The sequence below is a fragment of the Garra rufa genome, chromosome 9 (assembly GCF_049309525.1).
Source record: "Garra rufa chromosome 9, GarRuf1.0, whole genome shotgun sequence".
Lineage (NCBI taxonomy): Eukaryota > Metazoa > Chordata > Actinopteri > Cypriniformes > Cyprinidae > Garra > Garra rufa.
In genome coordinates, this window is record NC_133369.1 from 34,441,378 (window position 1) to 34,466,581 (window position 25,204).

The 25,204-nt window shown below is 43.7% G+C and overlaps 1 protein-coding gene across 1 annotated transcript in view; it reads left to right on the forward strand.

Moving 5' to 3' along the window:
• Nucleotides 1-25,204, forward strand: part of triob (trio Rho guanine nucleotide exchange factor b) — a 132,041-nt gene that overhangs the window by 64,119 nt on the left and 42,718 nt on the right. Inside the window, exons 14-26 of the mRNA XM_073847700.1 lie at nt 739-905; nt 9,921-10,040; nt 10,692-10,883; nt 11,529-11,678; nt 11,776-11,890; nt 12,032-12,147; nt 13,608-13,730; nt 22,234-22,428; nt 22,578-22,693; nt 22,960-23,026; nt 24,056-24,165; nt 24,279-24,348; nt 24,666-24,755. Coding sequence (XP_073703801.1) covers nt 739-905; nt 9,921-10,040; nt 10,692-10,883; nt 11,529-11,678; nt 11,776-11,890; nt 12,032-12,147; nt 13,608-13,730; nt 22,234-22,428; nt 22,578-22,693; nt 22,960-23,026; nt 24,056-24,165; nt 24,279-24,348; nt 24,666-24,755 — 1,631 coding nt within the window. The remainder of the gene's footprint in view (nt 1-738; nt 906-9,920; nt 10,041-10,691; nt 10,884-11,528; nt 11,679-11,775; nt 11,891-12,031; nt 12,148-13,607; nt 13,731-22,233; nt 22,429-22,577; nt 22,694-22,959; nt 23,027-24,055; nt 24,166-24,278; nt 24,349-24,665; nt 24,756-25,204) is intronic.

The following is a 25,204-nucleotide window of genomic DNA, read 5'->3' on the forward strand; positions in this document are numbered from 1 at the left end:
TGCGTAACAGTATAATGGGTCCGTGTGGTTAAAGCGGCAACACATAATTTTCCTTCTGTCGTCTCTGTGCCTAATATGAATAAAACGTAAAAATACGTTTTATACAAGAAACATCACTCACTGCTCTTGAATGGACGTTTTTAGTTTTAATAAGAAACAAAGCGTGTATAACTATTAGAGTGAAGACATTGTTTTATTTTACATTCAAATTCAATTTCTGTAGTATTGTTAGACTACTTTAGACTAGCATAAAATTATTCAGTATTTTTAAAGCACTGTTTTGTATCTTTTTCTAGCTGTATTGCTATCTTTAAATTAATCACTGTGTAAAGTTTTGGAGCATGTCATAATCGTTTAAATAATCGTGATTACAATATTGACCAAAATAATCGTGATTATGATTTTTGCCAAAATCGAGCAGCCCTGATTAATTTTTCATGAGTTTTCAGGCATGTTTAGCCCCTCAAAAATGCAATTTTGGAGAAGAATCAGAAGAATAATAATATTTTGGAGCAATTCCAATAGGGTCCTTGCACCACCGGTGCTCAGGCCCTATTAAATGTTATATAAAATATGACCAAAGTATGTTTTTGCCAGGCTTTTGAAGCTGTCAGTAAAGAACAAAGACTAAATCCATTATTACAAAAGCTTAATTTATTTGTGTCACAGGAGATTATTTACACCCTTGTGTTACACATCTACATTTCAGTTTTGCTGTGTCTCTTTTTCTGTGTCAAGGTGTGGAGTTGTTGTGCGACCGTGATGTTGACATGGCAACACGGGTGCAGGACCTGTTGGATTTCCTGCATGAGAAACAGCAGGAGCTGGACACAGCTGCAGACCAGCACAGGAGACACCTGGAGCAGTGCGTGCAGCTCCGCCACTTGCAGGCTGAGGTCAAACAGGTAACGTCTGTCTGTCTGTCTGTCTGTCTGTCTGTCTGTCTGTCTCTCTGTCTACCCATTCAGCCACTTAAGAACTCATTCAGGCATATGCATATATGCTCATATAGGCATGGAGTTAAATTTCAGATCATGATACAGCTTTGTCAGCGAAGAACAAAACAACCACTGTGTGATATGTTCTTCCTAACACACCTCCATATTTAATAAGCGTCATGATTAATTCTGCAATAGAGTTTTTATTTTAGAGGTGGGAATTTCCTCTGTCTGTACCTGAGCAGTGACTCATGCGTAGTGAATGTAGGGTGAACTGAGGTTGGAAATCAGACATTACCTTGTACACTAATACCTCTGACGCCTTGTTGCATATCTTGGGTTTATTACATTGTCACACAATGTTGCATTATGTGATGTAACTGTGATAGTAATATTTTAGGCAGTGCCATCAGTATCATTTCTTTCGCAAACAATGATACATGTAGGGTTCTATGGGGCTAAAGACACATCTTAAGAAAAATGTGCATCTTTTCAGCAGTCCCATAGTGTATGATATCAGAAAATAATATTTTTATTGAACATTAATGAAACAACCTGCATTTTGTGGGGAGAGGAATCATAAAAGTGGTTTGTTTTGTTACAACAAGGTAATTTTACCCCACAACCAGGGTAAATAAATTGTATAAATGTCAAAAATGAAAAAAAAAAAACACATCATCTAACATCATCTAAATTTTTTATTTAATTTAATTTAGTAACACTTAATTGCAACTTACATTAACAATAATTACAGTTGCAATCAAAATTATTCAACCCCCCCAGAGACTGCAGTACTTTACAAATATTTTTGCTCTTTCTGAAGATCCAGGACTAAATTGCATCTACAACAGTTTTCTGGCATATTAAAAAGTGATAATGTCAATATATAATGTAATTGTCATGTATCTGGTCTATCCTGTCTTCATGTACTCTTGCACCACACTTCATGGACTTCATTCCCCACAAGCCACTGCTCTAATCACTGCATTCACCTGCTCTCACTTTACTGATTACTGCTCACAGCTGCACCTCATCACACTGTCTGCATTTAAGCCACTCACACACACAGCCAGCTTGCGAAGTCTTACCGTTCCCTATGGTCGTAATTCCGAGCGTTTTCCCTTGTGTTGGTTTCTCTGTGTATGACTCTGGACTGTGTACCCCGTTGACGATTCCTGCTACCTGCCATTGCGACCATTGCCTGTGTATCGAACTGTTTCCTGGATTTCCTACGTTGTTCCTGTTTTCCTGGTGATTATTCCTGCCTGTTGACTATTCTCAATAAATGCTGCAAATGGATCCGCACGTCTCTGACCCTCCCTGTGACAGAAGACTTCGCCCTTACAAGGATCCAGCAGCGAGTATGATGTCATCCGGTTCCAGCACGAACTCCACGGTACAGATCATGCTTCTCAAGCAGGGTGAGCGGACAATTGAGGATTATGCTATGGCCTTCATTGAATTGGCTAATCGGTCTACGATGGATGAGCAGTGCCTGATGATTTTCTTTCGGGGAGGACTCTTAGAGCCATTAGCTTCACTCATGCCCATGTTCGAACCTGGCTGGACTTTACAAACGTACATTGACTTTGCTCTGCAAATGAGTGGCTCTCTTTTTACTGTGGGAATGCAAGAAGAAGACGACAACAATGTCCCCACAGTAAACTCCAGCTCAGAGCCACCACACAAGATGGCCGCTAGCCCAGAACCACAGCACCCACATTTTACCACGGCTTGGCAAAGGTTAATGTCTAGCGTGGAGGACCCACCGCTGCTGTCGGCTCGAGCAGCTGGTCTCCCAACCAGCCTTCCAGAGTGTCCGCTGGTCCCGCCCGGCCTTCCAGAGTCTCCGCTGGTCCCGCCCGGCCTTCCAGAGTCTCCGCTGGTCCCGCCCGGCCTTCCAGAGTCTCCGCTGGTCCCGCCCGACCTTCCAGAGTCTCCGCTGGTCCCGCCCGGCCTTCCAGAGTCTCCGCTGGTCCCGCCCAGCCTTCCAGAGCCTCCGCTGGTTCAGCCCAGCCTTCCAGAGCCTCCGCTGGTTCCGCCCAGCCTTCCAGAGCCTCCGCTGGTTCCGCCCAGCCTTCCAGAGCCTCCGCTGGTTCCGCCCAGCCTTCCAGAGCCTCCGCTGGTTCCGCCCAGCCTTCCAGAGCCTCCGCTGGTTCCATCCAGTCGTCCTGAGATTCCTGTCTGCCCGGTTCTGGTCACGGAGCTCATGCATGGACTGTTCCCACCCACCCTCCCTGCTGCTCCAGTCCCGCCACCTCTGTCTCCTGACAGTCCCTCTGCTCACCCACATCCCACCTTCAGTGCAGAGGACTTGCCGTGGGACTGCCAGTCTCCATCGGTGTCCAGACTGAAGGATCCCTCACCATCACCTCCAGTCTCAGAGTCCTGGACTCCACCTCGGCCCTCCGACCCTGCGGCTCCACCCCGGCTCTGTGCTCCCTCGTCTCCGTTGTCGGCCGTCGGCCCACCAGCTCCTCCGGGCTCCATCGTCTCTCCGGCTCCGCCCCGGTCAGTCGTCGCCCCACCTTCGCCTCTGGACTCTACTCCTCCGGCTGCGCCTCGTCACTCCGTCCTGCCGGCTCTGTGGACCTCCTCCCTCCCGTGGGCACAGCCTCGATCCTCTGTCACTCCGGCTCCGCTGCGTCCCTCCGGACCTCCATCTCCGCCGGGGTCGCCAGAGCCTTGGGTTCCGCCTTGGCCCTCCAGATCCTCGGTGTCACCTAGGACCATCAACTCTCCGGTTCCGCCTCGGGCTCCACCGGCTCCACCTCCGTCGGTCGGCCCCATGCAGGAGCCAACCCTTCCTCCGCCATGGCTTCTCCCTCCGTCGGCTCCGCCTCAGTTCGTGGTTCCAGTACCCCTACATGGACCTGGCCCTCCATCCCTCCCCCTGTTCCGCCTCCGCTCCACCACCCTCCAGGTTGTATTATGTGGTTAGAGCGTCTGGAAGCCGCTCCTTGGGGAGGGGCTCTGTCATGTATCTGGTCTATCCTGTCTTCATGTACTCTTGCACCACACTTCATGGACTTCATTCCCCACAAGCCACTGCTCTAATCACTGCATTCACCTGCTCTCACTTTACTGATTACTGCTCACAGCTGCACCTCATCACACTGTCTGCATTTAAGCCACTCACACACACAGCCAGCTTGCGAAGTCTTACCGTTCCCTATGGTCGTAATTCCGAGCATTTTCCCTTGTGTTGGTTTCTCTGTGTATGACTCTGGACTGTGTACCCCGTTGACGATTCCTGCTACCTGCCATTGCGACCATTGCCTGTGTATCGAACTGTTTCCTGGATTTCCTACGTTGTTCCTGTTTTCCTGGTGATTATTCCTGCCTGTTGACTATTCTCAATAAATGCTGCAAATGGATCCGCACGTCTCTGACCCTCCCTGTGACAGTAATGTTTTTGAGTTATAGGATTTTTTAATAACACAGCTATGTCAGAATTATTCAACCCCTATTCAACATTGCCGTTTTAAGACAGTTATTTTTATGGTAAGGAACAAAATTGTCTTAAAAAATTGTCTTAAGCCTTTACAAACTTATTAAAAATGAAATTAGCTTAGGGTGTAACACATAGTATACTCTTAGCCCATGCATGTGCTGAAGGTGAGTAGCAAATATGGTAAAGTCAACAAAGCTCACACAAAATCAATAGAGAAGAAATAGTTTGCTTTATTAGAAAGTCTAAAACTACATGAAGATTTCTAAGACATTACTAGTCCCTGGAGACACAGCTGGCAGCTGTATTTGTTAGATTAAAGTGTGTTAAACCAGAAAACCTTTGAGGAATGTTTGATCAGATCAACTGAGAAAAACTTGCAATGTACAGCCAAAGACTTGCAAGATGACCCAACGAAAGGACGAAAAATATTTCAATGCTGTGTACAAGAGGAATACTAGACAAGTGTAGTCTTCATGTTGAGGAATCTTGCTGAATACCACTCTTGACCAAGAAGAACAAAAAAGCTGACTAGAACATGCCAAAATTCATTTGGATAGACCTGTGGAGTGCTGGAAGAATGTTTTATGCAGTGATGTGTCCAAACTAGAACTTTTTGGATGTATGGATCAGCAGTATGTCTGGTGCAAAAAAGACAAAGCTTATAAGCAGAAGAACACTCCATCGTCAAACATGGAGGTGGACCAGTCCTGTTATGGGGTTGTTTTACTGTAGCAGGAAGTGGAAAACATGACCATACAAAGGATATCATTGATTTATTAAAGTATCAGACCATTTTGGCAAACATTGTGATGCCTTTTGTGCAAAGTCTGAAGCTAATAATCAATGGACTTTCCTGCAGGACAATCATCCCAAAGTATACGTTCAAATCTACTTACGCTTGGTTTAGGAATCAGTCATAGAATGTTTTTAAGTGGCCTGTTCAGTTTCCAGATTTAATTCTCATTGAAAATACATGGTTGAATTTGAAGCAAGCAGTGGCAAAGTAAAAACCAAAGATTATCAGTGATCTGAAAGCTTTTTCAGGGGAGGAATGGCCCAAGATTGCAGCAGAAAGGTGACAGAAGCATCTAAGCACTTCCAAGCAGTGTTTATTGGTGGTTTTAAAGAATAAAAGATTCTACACCAAATTTACTTTCAGGGGTTGAATCATTTTGAACATAAATGTTTAGAGCCAATTCAATTTTTTTTCATTATTCATCAACTTACGTTCTCAGAATTACTCAAAAGTGTATTAATAAACTTTCTTTAATAGTTTACTGATGCCTTTGTTGAATTGTTTTCACAAATGTTGTTCTCTGCAGCAAAATGTCTTGCAGGTCAGGGGGGTTGAATAATTTTGATTGCAACTGTATATCATTACATTATGGTCAAAATATAATTTGTTAATATTCAAATAGCTAGAAGCTTGATTTTTAAATGTGATATTTAACATTATATAATGTTTGTTAACAATTTGTTAATGTAGCCATTTTAATATTGAGTAAAATGCAGGGTAATGGTTTTGAATAGTGGCTTTGACTACATACAGAGGCTCATGGGAAACAGAGCAGTTTTATAGCACTGGACACGCTTAAAATGAGGAGGAAAAACTAGGCCAGGAGGAGCAGCTGGTAATCCCATTTTATCCTTTCATTTATTTATTTTATTATTTATATATTTATTTTTGTCTGGACCGCGCTACAGGAAAGAAATGATTAGAGATGTCGAGGAGCTGGGACGCCTGTGTGGTTTAAGGCCTGACACGGCCACAGAGTATTTGAGTGGGTGTGTGGTGGTTAGTAGACATGCAATCATGTATTTGGCTTTACAGTGAAAATGTGTGTCTGTGTGTGTGCCTTTGTGGCAGTTTTCAGTGTATTTATTTACGTTTATGCAAGGAGCATGGTTGTGTTATCTGTCACTGGCAGTATCAGCCCTAAAGCAGGGTTGTAAAGTGTGAGTCAGTGTGTCAGGAGACGGTGTGGAATTTATATCTAAAGGTGGAGTCAAAGAAGACATCTGTCAGTACAAAATATATGTTCACTTTCCCCACTGATGCAATCCAACAGTTTAGACCACACTACAAATTTACATGTTTCAACTTTAATGAAACAGTGCTTCTCAATTTAGCGTGAAAGGCAGTGTCATAACCTTATACCATTTTTCCTTTTCATCCAATTTATGTTAGTCACGGTTTATTGTACAAAACCAAGATTTTAGTTTTATAATAAACCTTACTGACCTTTAAAATTAAACAAGCTGTTCTTGTACCTTTAAGATTTCTATATGTAATTGCTCACTATTTTGCAGAACTATTCTGCAATTAAAATTTATATTAATGACCTAAACCAAGCCACTGTACACCAGCAAGTGTTGATCTCCTTATTTTAGCCCAATTCACAACGGTAAGCGTATACTAATGTTTTGTAATTTGAGTGGTACTGGTAGAAAGTCATTACATGACGTCTGTAAACATAACTGTCACAGTTCTGTCTGTCTTGTCATTGGTTTTGCCCATTTGTCTTCCCCCCGTTGATCTGTCATTTGGTTTAGCCCTTCGTCATTGTGATTCCCTGCACCTGTCCTTGTAATTATTAGTCATCTGTGTCACCTGTGTTTATTGATTAGTCTGTCTTTAAAAGTCTGTCTTTGATTTCAGTTCCCTGTCGGTCCTTTTGCAAAATAGATGTGTGTGAATGTTCCTGCCTTGTTCCAGTCGGAGATTTATATTAAATATATTGTACTTTGGAAATATTGTCTATCGTCTCGTCTACTCCTGCACGCACCCCTGACAATAACAGCCTTTTCTCACAGCAGCTGGAATTTAATTTAGAATTTTTGATAGCGGATTGTAATCCAGAAAGGTTTATGTGTTTATGAAACACATGTGACTAAAATTATATTCCAGTTTTAAATGTGCATTTGATTACAGATACCCTATGTGGGATTACACATTTTTATTTTAAAGAGAACCACTTCTAAGGAACATAAATTTTATTTTTGGGTTAAAAGAACAATTTCTTTATATCGAATGGTATGACAATTAGAGATTAGACTGCACAGAAATTGAAATCTACGCACTAATACACACTAAATAAACATAGTCATGCAGTGCTGTTGTTAACATTAACAATTTGAGAACAAAGTATACCAGTAATAATAATTTGCACGATTTGATGTGATATGAGCTAAGCAATTGTTAGATTTAATCACCATTGGTAGTGTGATTTATTGTAATGCGTTTTTCCTCATTTGGTCAGAACAAAAGTGGCAGACATGTTACTTATCTGTTCAGATGACAATATCTGGTGAAAATTCTTATTTGGGTCATATGTTTCATGAAGTAGAAAATGGGGAAAATAATTATTTGGTCCCCTGCTGATTTTGTATGTTTGCCCACTGACAAAGAAATTATCAGTCTATAATTTTAATGGTAGGTTTATTTGAACAGTGAGAGACAGAATAACAACAAAAATATTCAGAAAAACGCATTTCAAATAAGTTATAAATTGATTTACACTTTAATGAGTGAAATAAGTATCTGATCCCCTATCAATCAGCAAGATTTCTGGCTCCCAGGTGTATACAGGTAACAAACTGAGATTGAGAGCTCCCTCTTAAAGGGAGTGCTCCTATTTTCAGTTTGTTACCTGTATAAAAGACACCTGAAGCAGAAGCAATTAGTCAGTCATATTTCAAACTCTCCACCATGGCCAAGACCAAAGAGCTGTCCAAGGATATCAGGGATAAGATGGTAGACCTACACAAGGCTGGAATGGGCGACAAGACCATCGCCAAGCAGCTTGGTGAGAAGGTGATAACAGTTGGTGCAATTATTCGCAAAGGGAAGAAACACAAAATAACTGTCTGAGGCTTCATGCAAGATCTCACCTTGTAAAGTTTCAGTGACCATGAGAACGGTGAGGAATCAGCCCAGAACTACACGGGAGGATCTCGTCAATGATCTCAAGACAGCTGGGACCATGGTCACCAAGAAAACAAAATTGGTAACACACTACGCCGTGAAGAACTGAAATCCTGCAGAGCCCACAAGGTCCCCCTGCTCAAGAAAGCAAATGTACAGGCCCATCTAAAGTTTGCCAATGAACATCTAGAACTGGGTGAAAGTGTTGTGGTCAGATGAGACCAAAATCGAGCTCTTTGGCATCAACTTAACTCGCCGTGTTTAGAGAAGGAGAAGTGCTGCCTATGACCCCAAGAACAGCATCCCCACCGTCAAACATGGAGGTGGAAACATTATGCTTTAGGGGTGTTTTTCTGCTAAGGGGACAGGACAACTGCACCGCATCAAAGGGACAATGAACAGGGCCATGTACCGTCATATCTTGGGTGAGAACCTCCTTCCCTCATTGAAAATGGGTCGTGGATGGGTATTCCAGCATGACAATGACCCAAAACACATGGCCAAGTCAACAAAGGAGTAGCTCAAGAAGAAGCACATTAAGGTCCTGGAGTGGCCTAGCCAGTCTCCAGACCTTAATCCCATGGAAATCTGTGGCGGGAGCTGAAGGGTTTGAGTTACTAAACATCAGCCTCGATTTGCCTGTGATTGCCAACAAGGGTTTAGCCTCCAAGTACTTAGATTTGAGAAGAGGTCAAATACTTATTTCCCTCATTAAAATCTAATTTTTTTGTTATTCTGTCTCTCACTGTTAAAATAAACCTATCATTAAAATTATAGACTGATCATTTCTTTGTAAGTGGGCAAACATACAAAATCAGCAGGGGATCAAATAATTACTTTCCCCACTGTACATCCACACCAGTGTAATAACTGACAGCCACACATACGCATCAAAACATTAGATTTGTCCGCGCTGGAGCCCTGCCGGGGCACAACCCATGTAATAAAGATAATTCTGCAAATAATGTCAATTGCAAGTTTCAACACAGAGATGCTGACAAAGAGGCTAAACTTACAGACTGCAGCTTTAAAGGTTTCTTTCAGCCACCAAGTGTAGTACACTCTGTTTAACTTACTTTACTCTGTAACATTCTACAGTCTGTATCAGGTGTTAATTTGCTAATGGATTTGACAACTTGGACTGTGGAGTCCATGTCATGATATCAGAATTTTCACTACATGATTTTCATGACCAAGCTAGCTAGTTTTTTAATGGGTGGGTAGAGTGTCTCGTATCCCAAAAAATATTTTTGCGCAGCAGTAGTAGTTGTGCTTTGTGTCTTTTCTGTTTTGTGACAGATCAAACAGCATTAAGGTGCAATACCGCCACCTACATTGGGATATCAACCACATACTGGTGGTTTTCCTTTTTTGTTAAATATCAGATTATTTGCTAATACGGTATATTGCAACACCCCTTATTAGCGCAATTATGATATTTCATTATTTAAATGACAATTATCATCAATACCAGTATACAGCTAAACCTCTATTGTGGAGTAGAACATTTCTTTCTGAAACTAAGAATATGCTTACATAGAGGATAGAATTTTTTTTGTCTTTGACTTACCCCTTTTAAATGCTCTGTGTATGTGTGTTTCAGGTGCTTGGTTGGATCCGTAATGGGGAGTCAATGCTTAATGCAGGTCTCATCACAGCCAGCTCTCTACAGGAGGCAGAACAGTTGCAGCGGGAACATGAGCAATTTCAGCACGCCATTGAGGTAAAGCATCTTCTACAAACAACACACATTTATTAGCATCTAAATGTGGATGTTTAATCGACATACCATTTTTGTTTTGTATTGTTCTGTTTCTTCTTTTGTTTCTTATGATATTCTACATTTTGGTAATACTTCAGTTTAGGGACCAATTCTCACTATTAACTTTTTACTTGTTAGAATGGATATTACTAGCATATTGACTGCTTATTAGTATTTATAAAGCAGATATTAATGGCTTATTCTGCATGATCATATTTTCATCCCTTATTCCTACCCCAAAAGTCGTAGTTAAAAGTTATTTAATAGTGAGAATTGGTCAAGAAAGTGACCAATGTGACCAAATGTTTTGCTCCAACAAAACTGTCACTAATACCATTCAGTATTAGTTGTTTTGTCTTTCTTTTTAGTTGTCTCTTAGAGACACCTATATGTAAATCTTAAAATGTGATGTCTGCAGTTTTTTTCTTGTCAAATGAGTAACTCAGTTTAATTTTCACATTGAGGTTTCAGGCAAAAAGCACAAGGAAATCCGGTTTTCCATGGCATGATCATTTTTAAAGAATGCCCCCAATTTCTGGCCATTTTCATTTTCAATTTCTCTTCTCGTTTTCACTTTCTCTTTCATTTTCCTTATCTTTTCATTCTATTCAGAAAACCCATCAGAGTGCACTGCAGGTGCAGCAGAAAGCAGAGGCTCTTCTACAGGCTAATCACTACGACATGGACATGATCCGTGACTGCGCAGAGAAGGTGGCATCTCACTGGCAGCAGCTCATGCTGAAGATGGAAGACCGCCTCAAACTGGTCAATGCCTCAGTGGCTTTCTACAAGACATCAGAGCAGGTCAGTAAGCTTGTCTTAACTGTGATTCTGACGGGTTTTTTAGCACTACAGTTGACAGACATGTTGAAATCTTTGATTATATTTATTTTTCCTCAGTTACTTGGTATTTTCCTAATGTTATAAACAGTTTTTTGTATCCTTTCTGATGTTTTTTATGTTTATGTTTAATGTTCTCATTTTCCTTATTGTTCTCTGTACTTTGAGGACAATTTTTGAAACTCATGACACAAGTAATTATGAGAATTTAAAGTTATGAAAAAAGTCATAATTATGACAAAAATTGATCTTATATTTTATTTATTATTATGTCTCAAAATGTAAACTTTTTATTTCACAATTATGACTTCTACTTTTTATTTCAATTTTGACTTGCTTCATTATTATGACTCAGTATTTCAGAATTTTTATTTTTTATGTAATAATTATGACTTAATATCTCATGTGTGTGTGCACTTGGATGGGTTAAATGCAGAGCACAAATTCCAAGTATGGGTCACCATACTTGGCCACACGTCACATCCTTTCCTTTCCTCATAATTTTGACTTTTTTTCTTATGTGGTGGAAATAGACTTCCAACAAGCATTTAGATATCAAGGTTTAGTTTTGCTTATCTTTATGTATATCAACATGTGTTTGTTCTGCAGGTGTGTAGTGTGCTGGAAAGTTTAGAGCAGGAATACAAACGAGAGGAAGACTGGTGTGGAGGGACTGATAAACTGGGACCAAACTCAGAGTCTGATCATGTGACACCCATGATCAGTAAACACCTGGAGCAGAAAGAGGCCTTCCTCAAGGTACTGAGCGCATACACATATCCTCAGGTTCTCAAGTATCATTCTTATGACAGTAAACATTTGGTGCAAATTTACTCATAACTGACTCTGTCTAAAGGCATGCACACTAGCAAGACGCAACGCTGATGTCTTCCTCAAGTACTTACACAGAAACAGTGTGAATATGCCGGGAATGCTCGCACATGTCAAAGCCCCTGAACAACAAGTCAAGAGTAAGACTAAATCCTCTTTTAAAAGACACTTTTTTGACTGTTTTTTGTACTAAAGTTAACCATTATTTGCTATTTGATTAGCATTATTACATTGTTATTACATTGTGTCCGTGTTTCTGATTCTGTCCCTGCATCCTGCAGACATCCTGAATGAGTTGCTGCAGCGGGAGAACCGGGTTCTGCACTTCTGGACCATGAGGAAGAGAAGGCTTGACCAGTGTCAGCAGTATGTGGTGTTTGAACGTAGCGCTAAACAGGTCAGTACTGTTTAATCCAGGTCTGAATCAGTAAAAAGGCATAGCTGTGTACAGACAGTCTAGCAGAACATGCTTTTCGACTCATGTGAGGAGGTGCATCTGAGATTGAAGCAAAGCGGTAACTTGATATGATCATAATGTCACCACAACCTCTTCCTTGTATGGACAAAACCAAAATATAGTGTTAATGTGATTTTTGAATTTCTGTGTAAGTATTCCATCACAGAAAATAAAGAACAAATTAAAGAGAAAATAAAAATATTTCCTTACAACCCTTGCAAAACCAAAAGCTTATTAATTTGGGCAACTCATCAAAAATAAGATCTGTTATGCCATTCCCAGAAAATGGAAAATAGAATAAATGCTTATTTTTGATGCAGTGTATTGGCAAATTTGTGTGCAGTATGCATCATACAGTCCATAAAAGTGTCATCTCATAAGTGTTGCAAAATTTCAAGAAAGAGCGTAGGAATATATCATCTCTTCACTTTCATCAAACTTCAGTTTCACTGACAGAATTTCGTTCTTCAAACCCTACCGTCTATTTGAGATCAAATTATTTTATGTCATACACAATTGACTGGAAGCCGCCACAGACCACAACAAGTATTTATGGAGTCTCAAATAACAGAACCATGTCAGGTCAAGCATTCAGTGGTTTGTGTGACTGCTATATAAACCCAAAAGAGGTTCAGCTGTCATGTATTACATACTTGGAAAATAGTATACTGTATTTGTAGCTCTCCCTAGCACTTCATTTATATTTTTGCCCTATTATGGTGAAAAGGCATCTGACTAAAAAAAATAACTGAAAAGGTTCTCCTAATGCACAGTTTCTGAAGTTGCGTAAATTGTCTTTTGTATAATTACAGTGTAGTGTTTCAGGAAGTCTGTGGTACTGGATGGAGTTTCTCTCTTCATTCTGGGTTTAAACTCTTAGTAATATAGAGGAAGGAGTCTAGTTTGACCACACACTGCTCTGCTGCAGTACTCAGAGTCTTGTGTCCTGACGTTCCCCAGGCAATGTGATGAGGGTGGCCCACAAAATCCTTTTTGACACAGAGAAACATTTTGTCAGTGAATAATAGTGACAAACCTGCACACAATACAAACTGTTCTAAAGTCAGTTACATTTCATATGATATGAAAATATGGATGAGATTCCGAATGTGTGAGAGCACTTTTAAGGATCTCACTCCCTCTTGTGGACACATGGGATTATAACATACACACATGCATACCCACACACTGGCTTTTTATAAATCTTTGTCCAAACTTCCTTTTTACATCTATTGTAAATAAAAGCTGATTATAAATTTAAACTAAATTAAACCTAACCCTACTGCTATTCTTTTAAGGCCATTTTTTAAAACCTTGCTCCCACAAGGTTAAAAATGCACATATTCACATTTTATCCTCTAAACATCTTATTTTACTTCTCATTTTGATTTTTTCTGCAGGCTTTGGAGTGGATCCATGATACAGGAGAGTTTTACCTATCCACACACACCTCCACAGGCTCCACTATACACCACACACAGGAACTGCTGAAAGAACATGAGGAATTCCAGATTACAGCCAAGGTATGTCTCAAAATAGTGACAGTTTGCTTTCCTATTTTCCTAGATGCCTAGAAACTGAATCAGATTGCTTATACATCAACATTTAGACCATATTCTGTTGTCCCTTTGTTGTCATCATTTACTCTTTTTTTGTGTTGTTCCAAATCCGACTTTTGCTTTTCTCATTGCAACTGAAAAGTAGAATTATTTCCTAATGTGTAAGAGCTCTTTTACATGTTAGGAATCACAAAAAAGGCACCAAAGTAGTAACCAAAGTAGTAGCATTACTGAGCTTTAACTGATGTTAAAACAAAAACAGAACATATAAAAATATAATCATTTTTTTTAAATATTAATAGAAAAACTATAATATCTCAGTTATAATAAAATAACACTGCTAACAGATAATATTCTGAATTATAGCTTGCTGAAACACTTGCCTGAGCTTTCAAGTCTAATTTATGGTAATGTTCAGTTCGAATACAGGTCAAGATGCATCATACCAGGTTTTATGTCAGTGATATGCTAGTCAAATATATGGTGACCAGTTCACTTAGTATTGCAAAGGTCACAACGTTCATACAACATATGAACGTGGTAATATTTTGTGGCCAAAAGTTTACTTTTGGATAATGACATCCTTATGTCATGGATATACAATGTGAAGTCGTGGCCATGAGAGCCTTTGTTGAGAGAATTATGTATTTTTCTTGTGGCCACAATTTCAATAAATAAACAAACCAGACCCTAGAAACCTATGATTATCAGACATAGAGTGTTAATAAATAAACCTTTTAATAATAAATGAATATTTTAAATTGATAAAGGCAATAAGTCACGACTATATTATATTATATTATATTATATTATATTATATTATATTATATTATATTATATGTGACACTGGACCACAAAACCAGTCATAAGGGTCAGTTTCTTTAAAAATGAGGTTTATACAGCTTCTGAAAGCTTTCCATTGATGTATGGTTTAAGATAGGACAATATTTGGCTGAGATCTGAGCGTGCAAAAAAAATCTGAATATTAAAAAAAAATCGTCTTTAAAGTTGTCCAACTGAAGTTTTTAGCAATGCATATTACTAATCAATTTGGTATATTTATGGTAGGAAACTTGCAAAATGTCTTCATAGAACGTCTCAGGTTACGTATGTAACCCTGGTTCCCTGAGGGAACGAGACACTGCGTCATCAACGCTCTGGGGAATGCCATTGGCGAACCCGGCTCTGAATCAGTCTGCAACCAATAGGATGACGGGAGTGACGTCACCAACGTGATGACGTCATACGACCAGGAAGTATATAAGCACGTGCGTTTCAAACCGGCTTCAGCTTCCAGGAATGAAGCGATGCGCGGTAGGAATGCGGGAATTATGGCCCATGACGCAGTGTCTCGTTCCCTCAGGGAACCAGGGTTACATACGTAACCTGAGACGTTCCCTTTCGGGAACTCTACACTGCGTCATCAACGCTCTGGGGAACGATATGCCCACGTCTCCAGAATTCCAAATTCCTACCCAGTGGTGTTTGTCTGGGAAGAAAAAAGGGGAAGCGCTGCTTCTGGTGGATCAAGCCAGGAAAAGCTCTCTGCCTGGGGTTACCAGGGCAAGAGAGGTAGTACACCTCTGTCCGGGGGACCAGCCCGGAATCAGAGGGCAGTGCTCGTTGATACTTACCTGCAGGAGCACTGACGGTTCTCCGCCTGGGAAACTGCCAGGACAGGAGAAGTATTACACCTCCGTCCGGGAATAGTGCCGGAGCGAGAGGGAAGTGGCATATACCTCGGCCCTCGGGCTCGCGAGGAAAGTGGTCGCTCTGTCTGGGGACACCAGCAAAAGAGGGACCAGAAGAACTCCGCCTGGAAAACTGCCAGGACGTGAGTGGGATGACATCTCTGCCTGGGGAGCACCCAGCGCAAGAGGGAACATAACAAGTACCTCGGCCCTCAGGCACTCGAGGAAAGTAGTCCAAACTCTGTCTGGGGAACAGCCAGCACGAGAGGGACTAAATTAGCTCCGCCTGGAAAACTGCCAGGACGCGAGCGGGATTACATCTCTGCCTGGGAGTACCCAGCGAAGAGGGATATGATCCGCCTCGGCCCTCGGGCTCACGAGGAAAGTGTCTACCTCCGTCTGGGGACCAGCCAGACGTAGAGGGACAGGTAGCGTCTGGGGAGTATGCCAGAACGCTAGGTTGCTTCGCCTGGAAAACTGCCAGGACGCAAGCGGGATTACATCTCTGCCTGGGACGTACCCAGCGAAGAGGGATTGAGTAAACCTCGGCTCTTGAGCCCACGAGGTTAGGTCATACACCCTAGTCTGGTCACCAGCCAGAGAGGGGTCCTCCTTGGCCCTCGGGCACACAAGGAGAGGGCAATCCTTTGTCGGGGCGCACCCGGATCAAGAGGGATGCAATTAGTGCCTGGAAACTCTGGCCAGAGCACGGGAAATAGCTCCGCCTGGAAACAGCCAGGACGCGAGTGGAATTACATCTCTGCCTGGGGAGTACCCAGCGCACGAGGAATCATAGCAAGAACCTCGGCCCTCAGGCGCTCGAGGAAAGTAGTCCAAACTCTGTCTGGGGAACAGCCAGCACGAGAGGGACTGAATTAGCTCCGCCTGGAAAACTGCCAGGACGCGAGTGGGATTACATCTCTGCCTGGGAGTACCAGCGAAGAGGGATATGATCTGCCTCGGCCCTCGGGCTCACGAGGAGAAAGTGTCTACCTCAGTCTGGGGACCAGCCAGACGTAGAGGGACAGGTAGCGCCTGGGGAGAAAGCCAGGACGCTCGGTTGCTTCGCCTGGGAAATTTGCCAGGACGCAAGCGAAATAACATCTCTGCCTGGGGAGCACCCAGCGAAGAGGGAGAGTTATCCACCTCGGCCCTCAGGCCCCGAGGTGATAGGCCTCCGTCTGGTGACCAGCCAGACTAAGAAGCATCCTCGGCCCTCAGGCACACGAGGAAGGGTAATCCCTTTGTCGGGGCGTACCCGGACAACAGGGACCCGAGAAGTGTCTGGAAACTCTGGCCAGAACACTAAATTAACTCCGCCTGGAAAACCGCCAGGACGCGAGTGGAATTACATCTCTGCCTGGGGAGCACCCAGCGCAAGAGGGAACATCTACCTCGGCCCTCGGGCTCACGAGGGATAGCGCCTTCGCTGTCAGCTCAGGACAGCCGAGCTTGTAGCTCTTAGGTCTAGTTCATAGAACTTTACAAAGGTCAAAGGGGTGGACCAACCCGCCGCACTGCAGATGTCCTGAATGGGGACACCTGCTAGCAGAGCTTTGGAGGCAGCCATGCCTCGAGTTGAGTGAGCCTTGACGCCCATCGGTGATGGGAGGCCAGAGGACTCATAAGCAGTAGTTATTGCATCTACAATCCATCTACTGATAGTATGCTTAGTTGCCGGGAGCCCCCTCTTAGGGGGACCGTAACAAACTAGCAATTGCTCTGACTTTCGCCACAGGGCAGCTCTGTGGACGTATGTGTCCAGTGCTCGCACTGGACACATGCAGTTATACTTCCGATGGTCGTTCTCCACGAATGGAGGAGGATAAAAGGCCTGTAGGGTGACTGGCTGTGGTACTGCTGTTGGAACCTTCGGTACGTACCCTGGTCTAGGGTAGAGGAACGCTTTGGCCAAACCGGGCGCAAAGTCGATATATGAAGGGGCCACTGAGAGGGCCTGAAGGTCTCCTACTCTCCTCAGAGAAGTAAGAGCCAACAGCAGCGCCGTCTTAATTGTAAGGAAGCGATCTGAAATCTCCTCAATGGGCTCGAATGGAGGCCGAGAGAGGGCTTCAAGGACCACAGCGAGATCCCAAGCAGGAGTTCTGGGTACCACCCAAGGCCTTATCCTGAGTGCACCACGAAGGAAACGTATGACCAAGGGGTTCTTGCCCACTGACATACCACCGAGAGGGATGTGGAAGGCCGATAATGCCGCCACGTAAACCTTCAGGGTGGAGTGGGCTAGCCCTATGGAGAGGCGAGACTGCAAGAACTCCAGCACTGTACCAACCGGGCAGTGGACTGGGTCTGCGTGTCGCTCTTCACACCATGAAGTGAAAAGCTTCCACTTAAGGCCATAAAGTTTCCTTGTAGAGGGAGCTCTAGAGTGAAGGATGGTCTCCACAACCTCGGCTGGGAGACCACTGTCTATGAGGTGTGCCCCCTCAGAGGCCACACCCATAGTTTCCACTTCTCTGGGTGGGGGTGGCAAATTGCGCCCCCAGCCTGAGAAAGAAGGTCCTTCCTGACCGGAATCTCCCACGGAGAGCCGTCGAGGAGGGAAATGATGTCCGAGAACCATACTCGGGCCGGCCAGTACGGGGCTACTAGTAGTAGACTGACTCCGTACCGGCGCACTCTTTCTAGAACTCCTGGGAGCAGAGCGATCGGGGGGAAAGCGTACAGACGAAGCCTCGGCCAGGTCTGTACCATAGCGTCCAGCCCCAGTGGAGCTGGAGGCGTTAGAGAGTACCAAAGGGGACATTGCGAAGTCTCTTGAGTCGCAAAGAGGTCTACTTGAGCTTGGCCAAACACTCTCCATATCTGCTTCACCACCTCGGGGTGAAGTTTCCACTCCCCGGGCCTCGGCCCCTGCCTCGACAGGATGTCTGCTCCAATGTTCAGATGCCCAGGGATATGAACTGCACTCAGTGAGAGGAGTTTCCCTTGGGACCACAGGAGGATATGGTACGCCAGCTTGAATAAGGGGCGTGAACGCACACCTCCTTGGTGGTTGATGTAATATACTACCGCTGTGTTGTCGGTGCGAACTAACACATGACGGTTTCTCAGGTCTGGGAGGAAATGCCTCAAGGCCTTGAACACTGCTAACATCTCTAGGCAATTGATGTGCCACAAGAGATGGTGACCGGTCCATAGGCCGGAGGCCGAGCGGCCACTCATGACCGCTCCCCACCCGGTGAGGGATGCATCTGTCTCTAGCGTGACGCGGCGACAAGGAGCTCCCAAGACCGGGCCCTGAGATAGGAACCAAGGTTTCTTCCACATGTCTAAGGCACGAAGGCAACGCCGCGTGACCTTGATCTTGCGGAACGGATTTCCCCTCGGGGAGAATCCCTTGGTCTTGAGCCACCACTGCAGTGGCCTCATATGCAGCAGGCCAAAAGGTATTACGTTGGCTGCAGCTGCCATGAGACCTAACAGTACTTGAAACTGTTTGACAGTGAGTGACAGGCCTAGCTTGACCGCATTGACTGCAGTAAGGATCGACTCGATCCGAGCAGGAGACATTCGTGCCTGCATCGTGGTCGAATCCCATGCCACACCTAGATAAGTGGTTCTCTGTAAAGGAGACAGCACACTTTTCTTGGCGTTGAGCCTCAACCCCAGCTTTTTCATATGAGCGAGAACAACATCTCGATGCTGAGCCGCTAACTGTTCCGAGCTGGCTAGGATAAGCCAGTCGTCTATGTAGTTGAGTATGCGGATGCCCTGGAGTCGCAACGGAGCCAGCGCAGCATCCACACACTTCGTGAAAGTGCGGGGTGAGAGTGCTAGGCCGAAAGGAAGAACTCGATATTGGTAAGCTTCGCCCCTGAAAGCGAACCTGAGAAACTTCCTGTGTTGAGGAAGGATGGAGATATGGAAATATGCATCTTTGAGATCTATCGTGACAAACCAGTCCTCGGACCTGATTTGAGACACGACCTGCTTGACAGTAAGCATTCTGAACTTCAGCTTCATAACTGAGCGGTTCAGTAGCCTGAGATCTAAGATGGGCCTCAGCCCTCCATCCTTCTTGGGAACAATGAAGTACCGGCTGTAGAACCCGGATTCTCTGTGCTGAGGAGGGACCACCTCGATGGCTCCCTTCCTTAGAAGAGAATTTACTTCTTGTTCCATGACCAGAACCTGCTCTGGGCCTACCAGGGTAGGGAATACTCCGCTGAACTGAGGCGGAGGAGCGCCGAACTGGATTTGATAACCTTTCTCTACCGTACGAAGAACCCATGAAGATACATTTGGCAGAAGTTTCCACGCTGCTAGGAAATGTACTAAGGGAACCAGCCTCTCGAGACTGGCCTCTGGTAGAGTTTGAGGAACTAATTCGGTGGCCTGTAACAGCTGACTGGCAAGCGACACCTGAACTAATTGCTCTGAGGACCCCCGTAGGGGTGACAAACTTGCTGAGTCCGCTACGAAATCGGGCGGAAACCCCAGCAGGGGTTTGCGGGAGACAGCCGCGCCCTGAAACACTGGCAGGGTTAGCTGACTGGTCTCCTGAGGGCCCCGAGGGAGAGTGGGTACCATAAAATGTGGAAGACCCGCTTCTCCCCCGAGAGGGGCTGCCCTCAATGGCCCTGAGACACAAAAGTCAGGGCCGCTTAGCCGAGGACCTCTTTGACTGCAGGACCACCCTCAGGTCCGGCCTGGCCTTAGAGGCCCTCGACTTGGAGCGTGACTTGCCCTGCCCCCTAGATCTATCTGGCGGGGCACGAGCGGCCACGCTAGCTTTTTGGGTCTGGCGGTGTGAGGAGCTGGTACGCGGCTGGGGCTGCTCCCGTCCGGCAGCCCCAGAATAGACACGGCGAGGGAGGTACTGTTGGAAGGCCGCACTTTGTTTGCGGGCCTCCTGGTACCTGCTGACGACGGCCTCGACCGAGTCGCCAAACAGACCAGGAGACTTGAGTGGGGCGTCCAGCAGAAGGGCCCTGTCCTTCTCCTTCATGTCGGACAGGGACAACCATAGGTGTCTCTCCGCGACCACCAGGGCTGCCATAGACCGCCCAACAGCGCGGGCGGTCTCCTTGGTGGCACGGAGAGCTAGATCTGCTGTTCGCCTCAACTCAGAAACATTGACCTCCCTGCCTTCGTCTAGGTCTTTAAGCAGGTCAGCCTGGTACGCCTGCAACACAGACATTGTGTGCAAGCATGAACCGGCCTGACCTGCTGCCGCGTACCCCTTGCCCAGCAAGCTGGAAGTTAGTTTTAAAGGCTTGGTGGGCAAGGTTGGAGCCTTCAAAGATGATGCCGCTGCGGGCGACAGATAGCTCGCAAGCGTCTGCTCAACCCTGGGCATCATCTTATAGCCGCACTCCTCTACCCCCCCAACGTTACCGTAGTAACCGGAGGAAGGGGTGAAGACGCGGGCTGAGAAGGGTTTTTCCCATGATCTCGACAGCTCACTGTGGAGATCAGGGAAAAACGGAAGGCTCCTTCCTGGAGGTGGTTTGTGTGTCCGCAGAAAGCGCTCATCTAGCTTGCTTTCATGCGGCTCATTTTGACTGTGCTCGGCGGGCCAGCTGATGTTGAGCCTGGCTACCGCACGAGTCACCACCTCCAAGAGCTCCTCAAACTGCGGGGATTTTACTGGCGGTTGGATGAGGTCAACACTCTCTACGTCAACCTCCTCGGAGGAAGACAAGAGTAGTGTTGAGACCTCCTCTCGGGGGGAAGAAACCGCAGTGCGGGCTTCCGCATCCAAGAGGAGATCAACCGATCCGCCGGGTGAGGAAGGAGATAGGGGATCACCCGTCTCCATACCCTCCAGCAGATCGAGCTGCGAACCCCACGAGTGCAGCTGCCGCTCCGCCTCAGCGGAAGCGGGGCCAGACCCGCGAGGAACGCTGGTGAAGGCTCCCTCCTCGAAGAGAGCCTTCCGGGAACGAAGCACCCGCAGTGGAAGGCGCTCACACTGCGGACAGCCAGCCCCCTCGAGGGCTGACTGAGCATGCTCCGCTCCCATGCAGAGAACACACAGACTGTGTGTATCCCCACCAACGATGAATCGCTGGCAAGGAGGAACACACCATCTGTGTGACTGCTGCACCGCCATAACAAATTTCTTTCCCCTTTTTGACATTGCTCAAAAGAAAGTTGTGCAAACTGGCACAGAAAAACAGCAATGCAAATAACCAGACAAACAGACCAACATAGAGCGCTTCGCTGAATGACAAAAGCTGAAGCCGGTTTGAAACGCACGTGCTTATATACTTCCTGGTCGTATGACGTCATCACGTTGGTGACGTCACTCCCGTCATCCTATTGGTTGCAGACTGATTCAGAGCCGGGTTCGCCAATGGCATTCCCCAGAGCGTTGATGACGCAGTGTAGAGTTCCCGAAAGGGAACATGATCTTTACTTAATATCCTAATGATTTTTGTCATAAAAGAAAAATCGATAAGTTTGACCCATATCGTTGGCTATTGCTACAAATATACCCATGCTACTTATGATTGGTTATGTGATCCAGGGTCACATATTATGTTATATTATATTATATTATATTATGTAGGTAAGTAAAAAATGACAACATTTTAATTTTGGGTAAACTATCTTTTTAGTTTTGCAACTTAGTTCGTCCAAAGTTATTCTGTGACTGTGATTGTAAGCATGTCACTGGTTTATCAACTTGACAGCAAATCATAATACACTTCTTAGATTATGTTTACACTGTGATCTTTGCCTCTGTGGAATCCATACAGCTCTCTCTCACTCTCTCTCTCTTTCTCTCTCTCTCTCTCTCTCTGTAGCAAACCAAAGAGCGGGTAAAGTTGTTGATCCAGCTGGCTGATGGTTTTTGTGAGAAGGGCCACACCCATGCAAGCGAAATTCAGAAATGGGTCGCCTCGGTGGACAAACGCTACCGTGACTTTTCCCTCCGCATGGACAAGTACCGTTCCTGCCTGGAGAAAGCGCTCGGCCTGTCCACTGACTCCAACAAAGTGGTGAGAGGGTTGTGAGAGTGGATGTGTTGATGTGGCCTGCATGGCTGGAGTGTGGATGAGCAATATTTTTGCTGTAAGAGTTGTTAACCATGTTAATTTATAAAAGAAATGTGGTTTCTGACCATTAACATTTACTTTTGGGGTTTCAGAGTAAAGATCTGCAGTTGGACATCATTCCAGCCAGTGCTCCTGGTGCAGAGGTCAAGCTCAGAGATGTCAACCATGAACTCAATGAGGAGAAACGCAAATCGGCCCGGAGAAAAGAGTATGTCTTTTAAACCTGATTGTATGATATCAAGCCAATGACAAGAAGTGCTGAAAAGGAAAGGGTTAATTCTTAATTTGAAGAAAGTCCAACTTACTTTGTGTTAGAGGAAAAGTCCATAAATATGCATACTAAAGTAAACATGTTTTTATTTATATATTTTGAGGTTTTTATACTAGATTAAAACCCCTCCCAGAGGTATTGTGCTTTGCAAATGTTGACAATAGGTCTCTGGTGCATTGCCCTGTTTACCTCTCTCTTTTCAGGTTTATAATGGCGGAGCTCATTCAGACCGAGAAGGCATATGTGAGAGACCTGCGGGAGTGTATGGATGTAAGTGCTGTTGTCACAGTCTGCTCCGTACGGACCGACATTTAGAGGGTGTGGTACACCAATGTCCACTTTGGACAGATCACAAAAGCCCTGTGCTATAAATGTATTCACTGCAGTACAGCCCAAGAACAATCCAGTTCATCCAGGAATAGCTACTGTTTGATCTCATGAAAAGATTGAGTGTCATTAAAACACTGACAATGTTTACACTCACCATTTCTGAATCCAAAAACGTGCTCCACAGCTATTGGAATATTCATGCACTCAGGAATACGCATGTAATCAATTTTCGAATATTATACATGTGCATTCTTTTTTTCTTTATTCTCTTTTGTGTAAAAAAACAGTTGGCGATTCATTTATGATGATGTATTTTAGTAATTTTGCAAGGTAATTTAATCAGCTCATTTATTTTCATTCACGTCCTGGACAATAATGTGCTAGAGTGCAAACAATAGGTCGTCTCCAAGTGTGCTTTAACCTATCTCTATATCGATTTATGCAAATTTTGTTTAATGTTTGTTAAAAAAAAAAATCAATAGTCGTCAATAGTTCAACTTGATTGTTCTATAAAATTATTTTTGTTATGATATTTTAACAAAATATTAAGTATTAATACCAGTATTGACAAAGTATTAATACCAGAATACTAATAAATAATCAAACTAATAATGAAAGGTGAAAATATTATTTTATTAAATATTTTATATATTATTAAAACTGTAAAAACATTGTTAATATCATGTTCATCTTGTTTTCCTTATCATTTTGATCAAATTATATTACATTTGATGAAAATTATAAGATAATGTTCTTCACTTCAGAAATACTTATTTTTCATTGACATAATTGAAGATAAGAAAAATTGTATTAACCAATAATATCCAAGCCAACTATCCACAATCTAAACACATGCAGATAAATAAAGAGAAAACACTGAGATATGGAAGTTGTCTTTAAAAGTGTAATAGCATTAATCTGTTATCACATTGTTGGAACAAATTCTAAGTGTGAGTGTGTGTGTTTCAGACATATCTGTGGGAAATGACTAGCGGTGTGGAGGAGATTCCCCCAGGGATTGTCAACAGAGAGCACATCATTTTCGGCAACATGCAAGACCTATACGAGTTCCATCACAAGTTAGTGAACTTTATAAACTGCAGTTCGTATATTTATGTAAAATGATATATGTAACTTTCTTTACATTTCAATTTCCTTATGCCCTTCTCATTTCCCCATATTATTTTCTCAGTATTTTCCTTAAAGAACTGGAAAAATATGAGCAGCTTCCAGAGGATGTGGGTCACTGTTTTGTCACATGGGTAAGTGTCAGTGTGAAAATATAGTGAGATAATCTTATCAAAAAGTGCACTACACTCATGTAACATTATATTGACATTAAATCAGATCATTCGAATATACATATGGATTGCACAGTATTCGACAGTACATGCACTTACAGATTCCTTACAAAGGAAGTACTAAGTAATATAAACAAATTTGTGTTTATTTAATACTTTCTGATAACAACTTATCATTCTAAAAAAATTCACCAGGTATTAGACGTGAAAACAGAGCATCTTCTGATTCAAAATTTTAAAAATGTTTTGTTTGTTTTGTATGTGTGTTTTATTTTTAGGCGGATAAGTTTCAGATGTATGTGAATTACTGTAAGAACAAACCTGACTCCACTCAGCTGATTCTGGAACATGCAGGGCCCTATTTTGATGTGAGTATTATGCATAAAATAATACAATGCATATGATTATGTGTAAGGACATACAATTCGGTGTAAGTATTCCATTTACACACTTCAATTTTAGTTCATTTATTCAGATTATAACACTTATAATATATAACACTTATTCAGATTATATATTTTGTGTGTATTTGACAGAGAATGTGGGTGTTTATTTGAATATGTGTGTGTGACATTGTGTATTTTTGGTAGAGTGTGTGTGTGTGTGTTTGTGTGTTTGTGTGTGTGTGTGTGTGTGTGTGTGTGTGTGTGTGTGTGTGTGTGTGTGTGTGTGTGTGTGTGAGAGAGAGAGAGAGTGTGTGTATGGCTCCTGTGGTCTGTTAATCAGTTCTGTTTTTTGAGCTGGTAGGTGGAGGTCTTAGAAAGAGGGCACTTCCTGCGTGTCTGGGGGTGGGTGGGGGACCAGTGATGCCTCACTA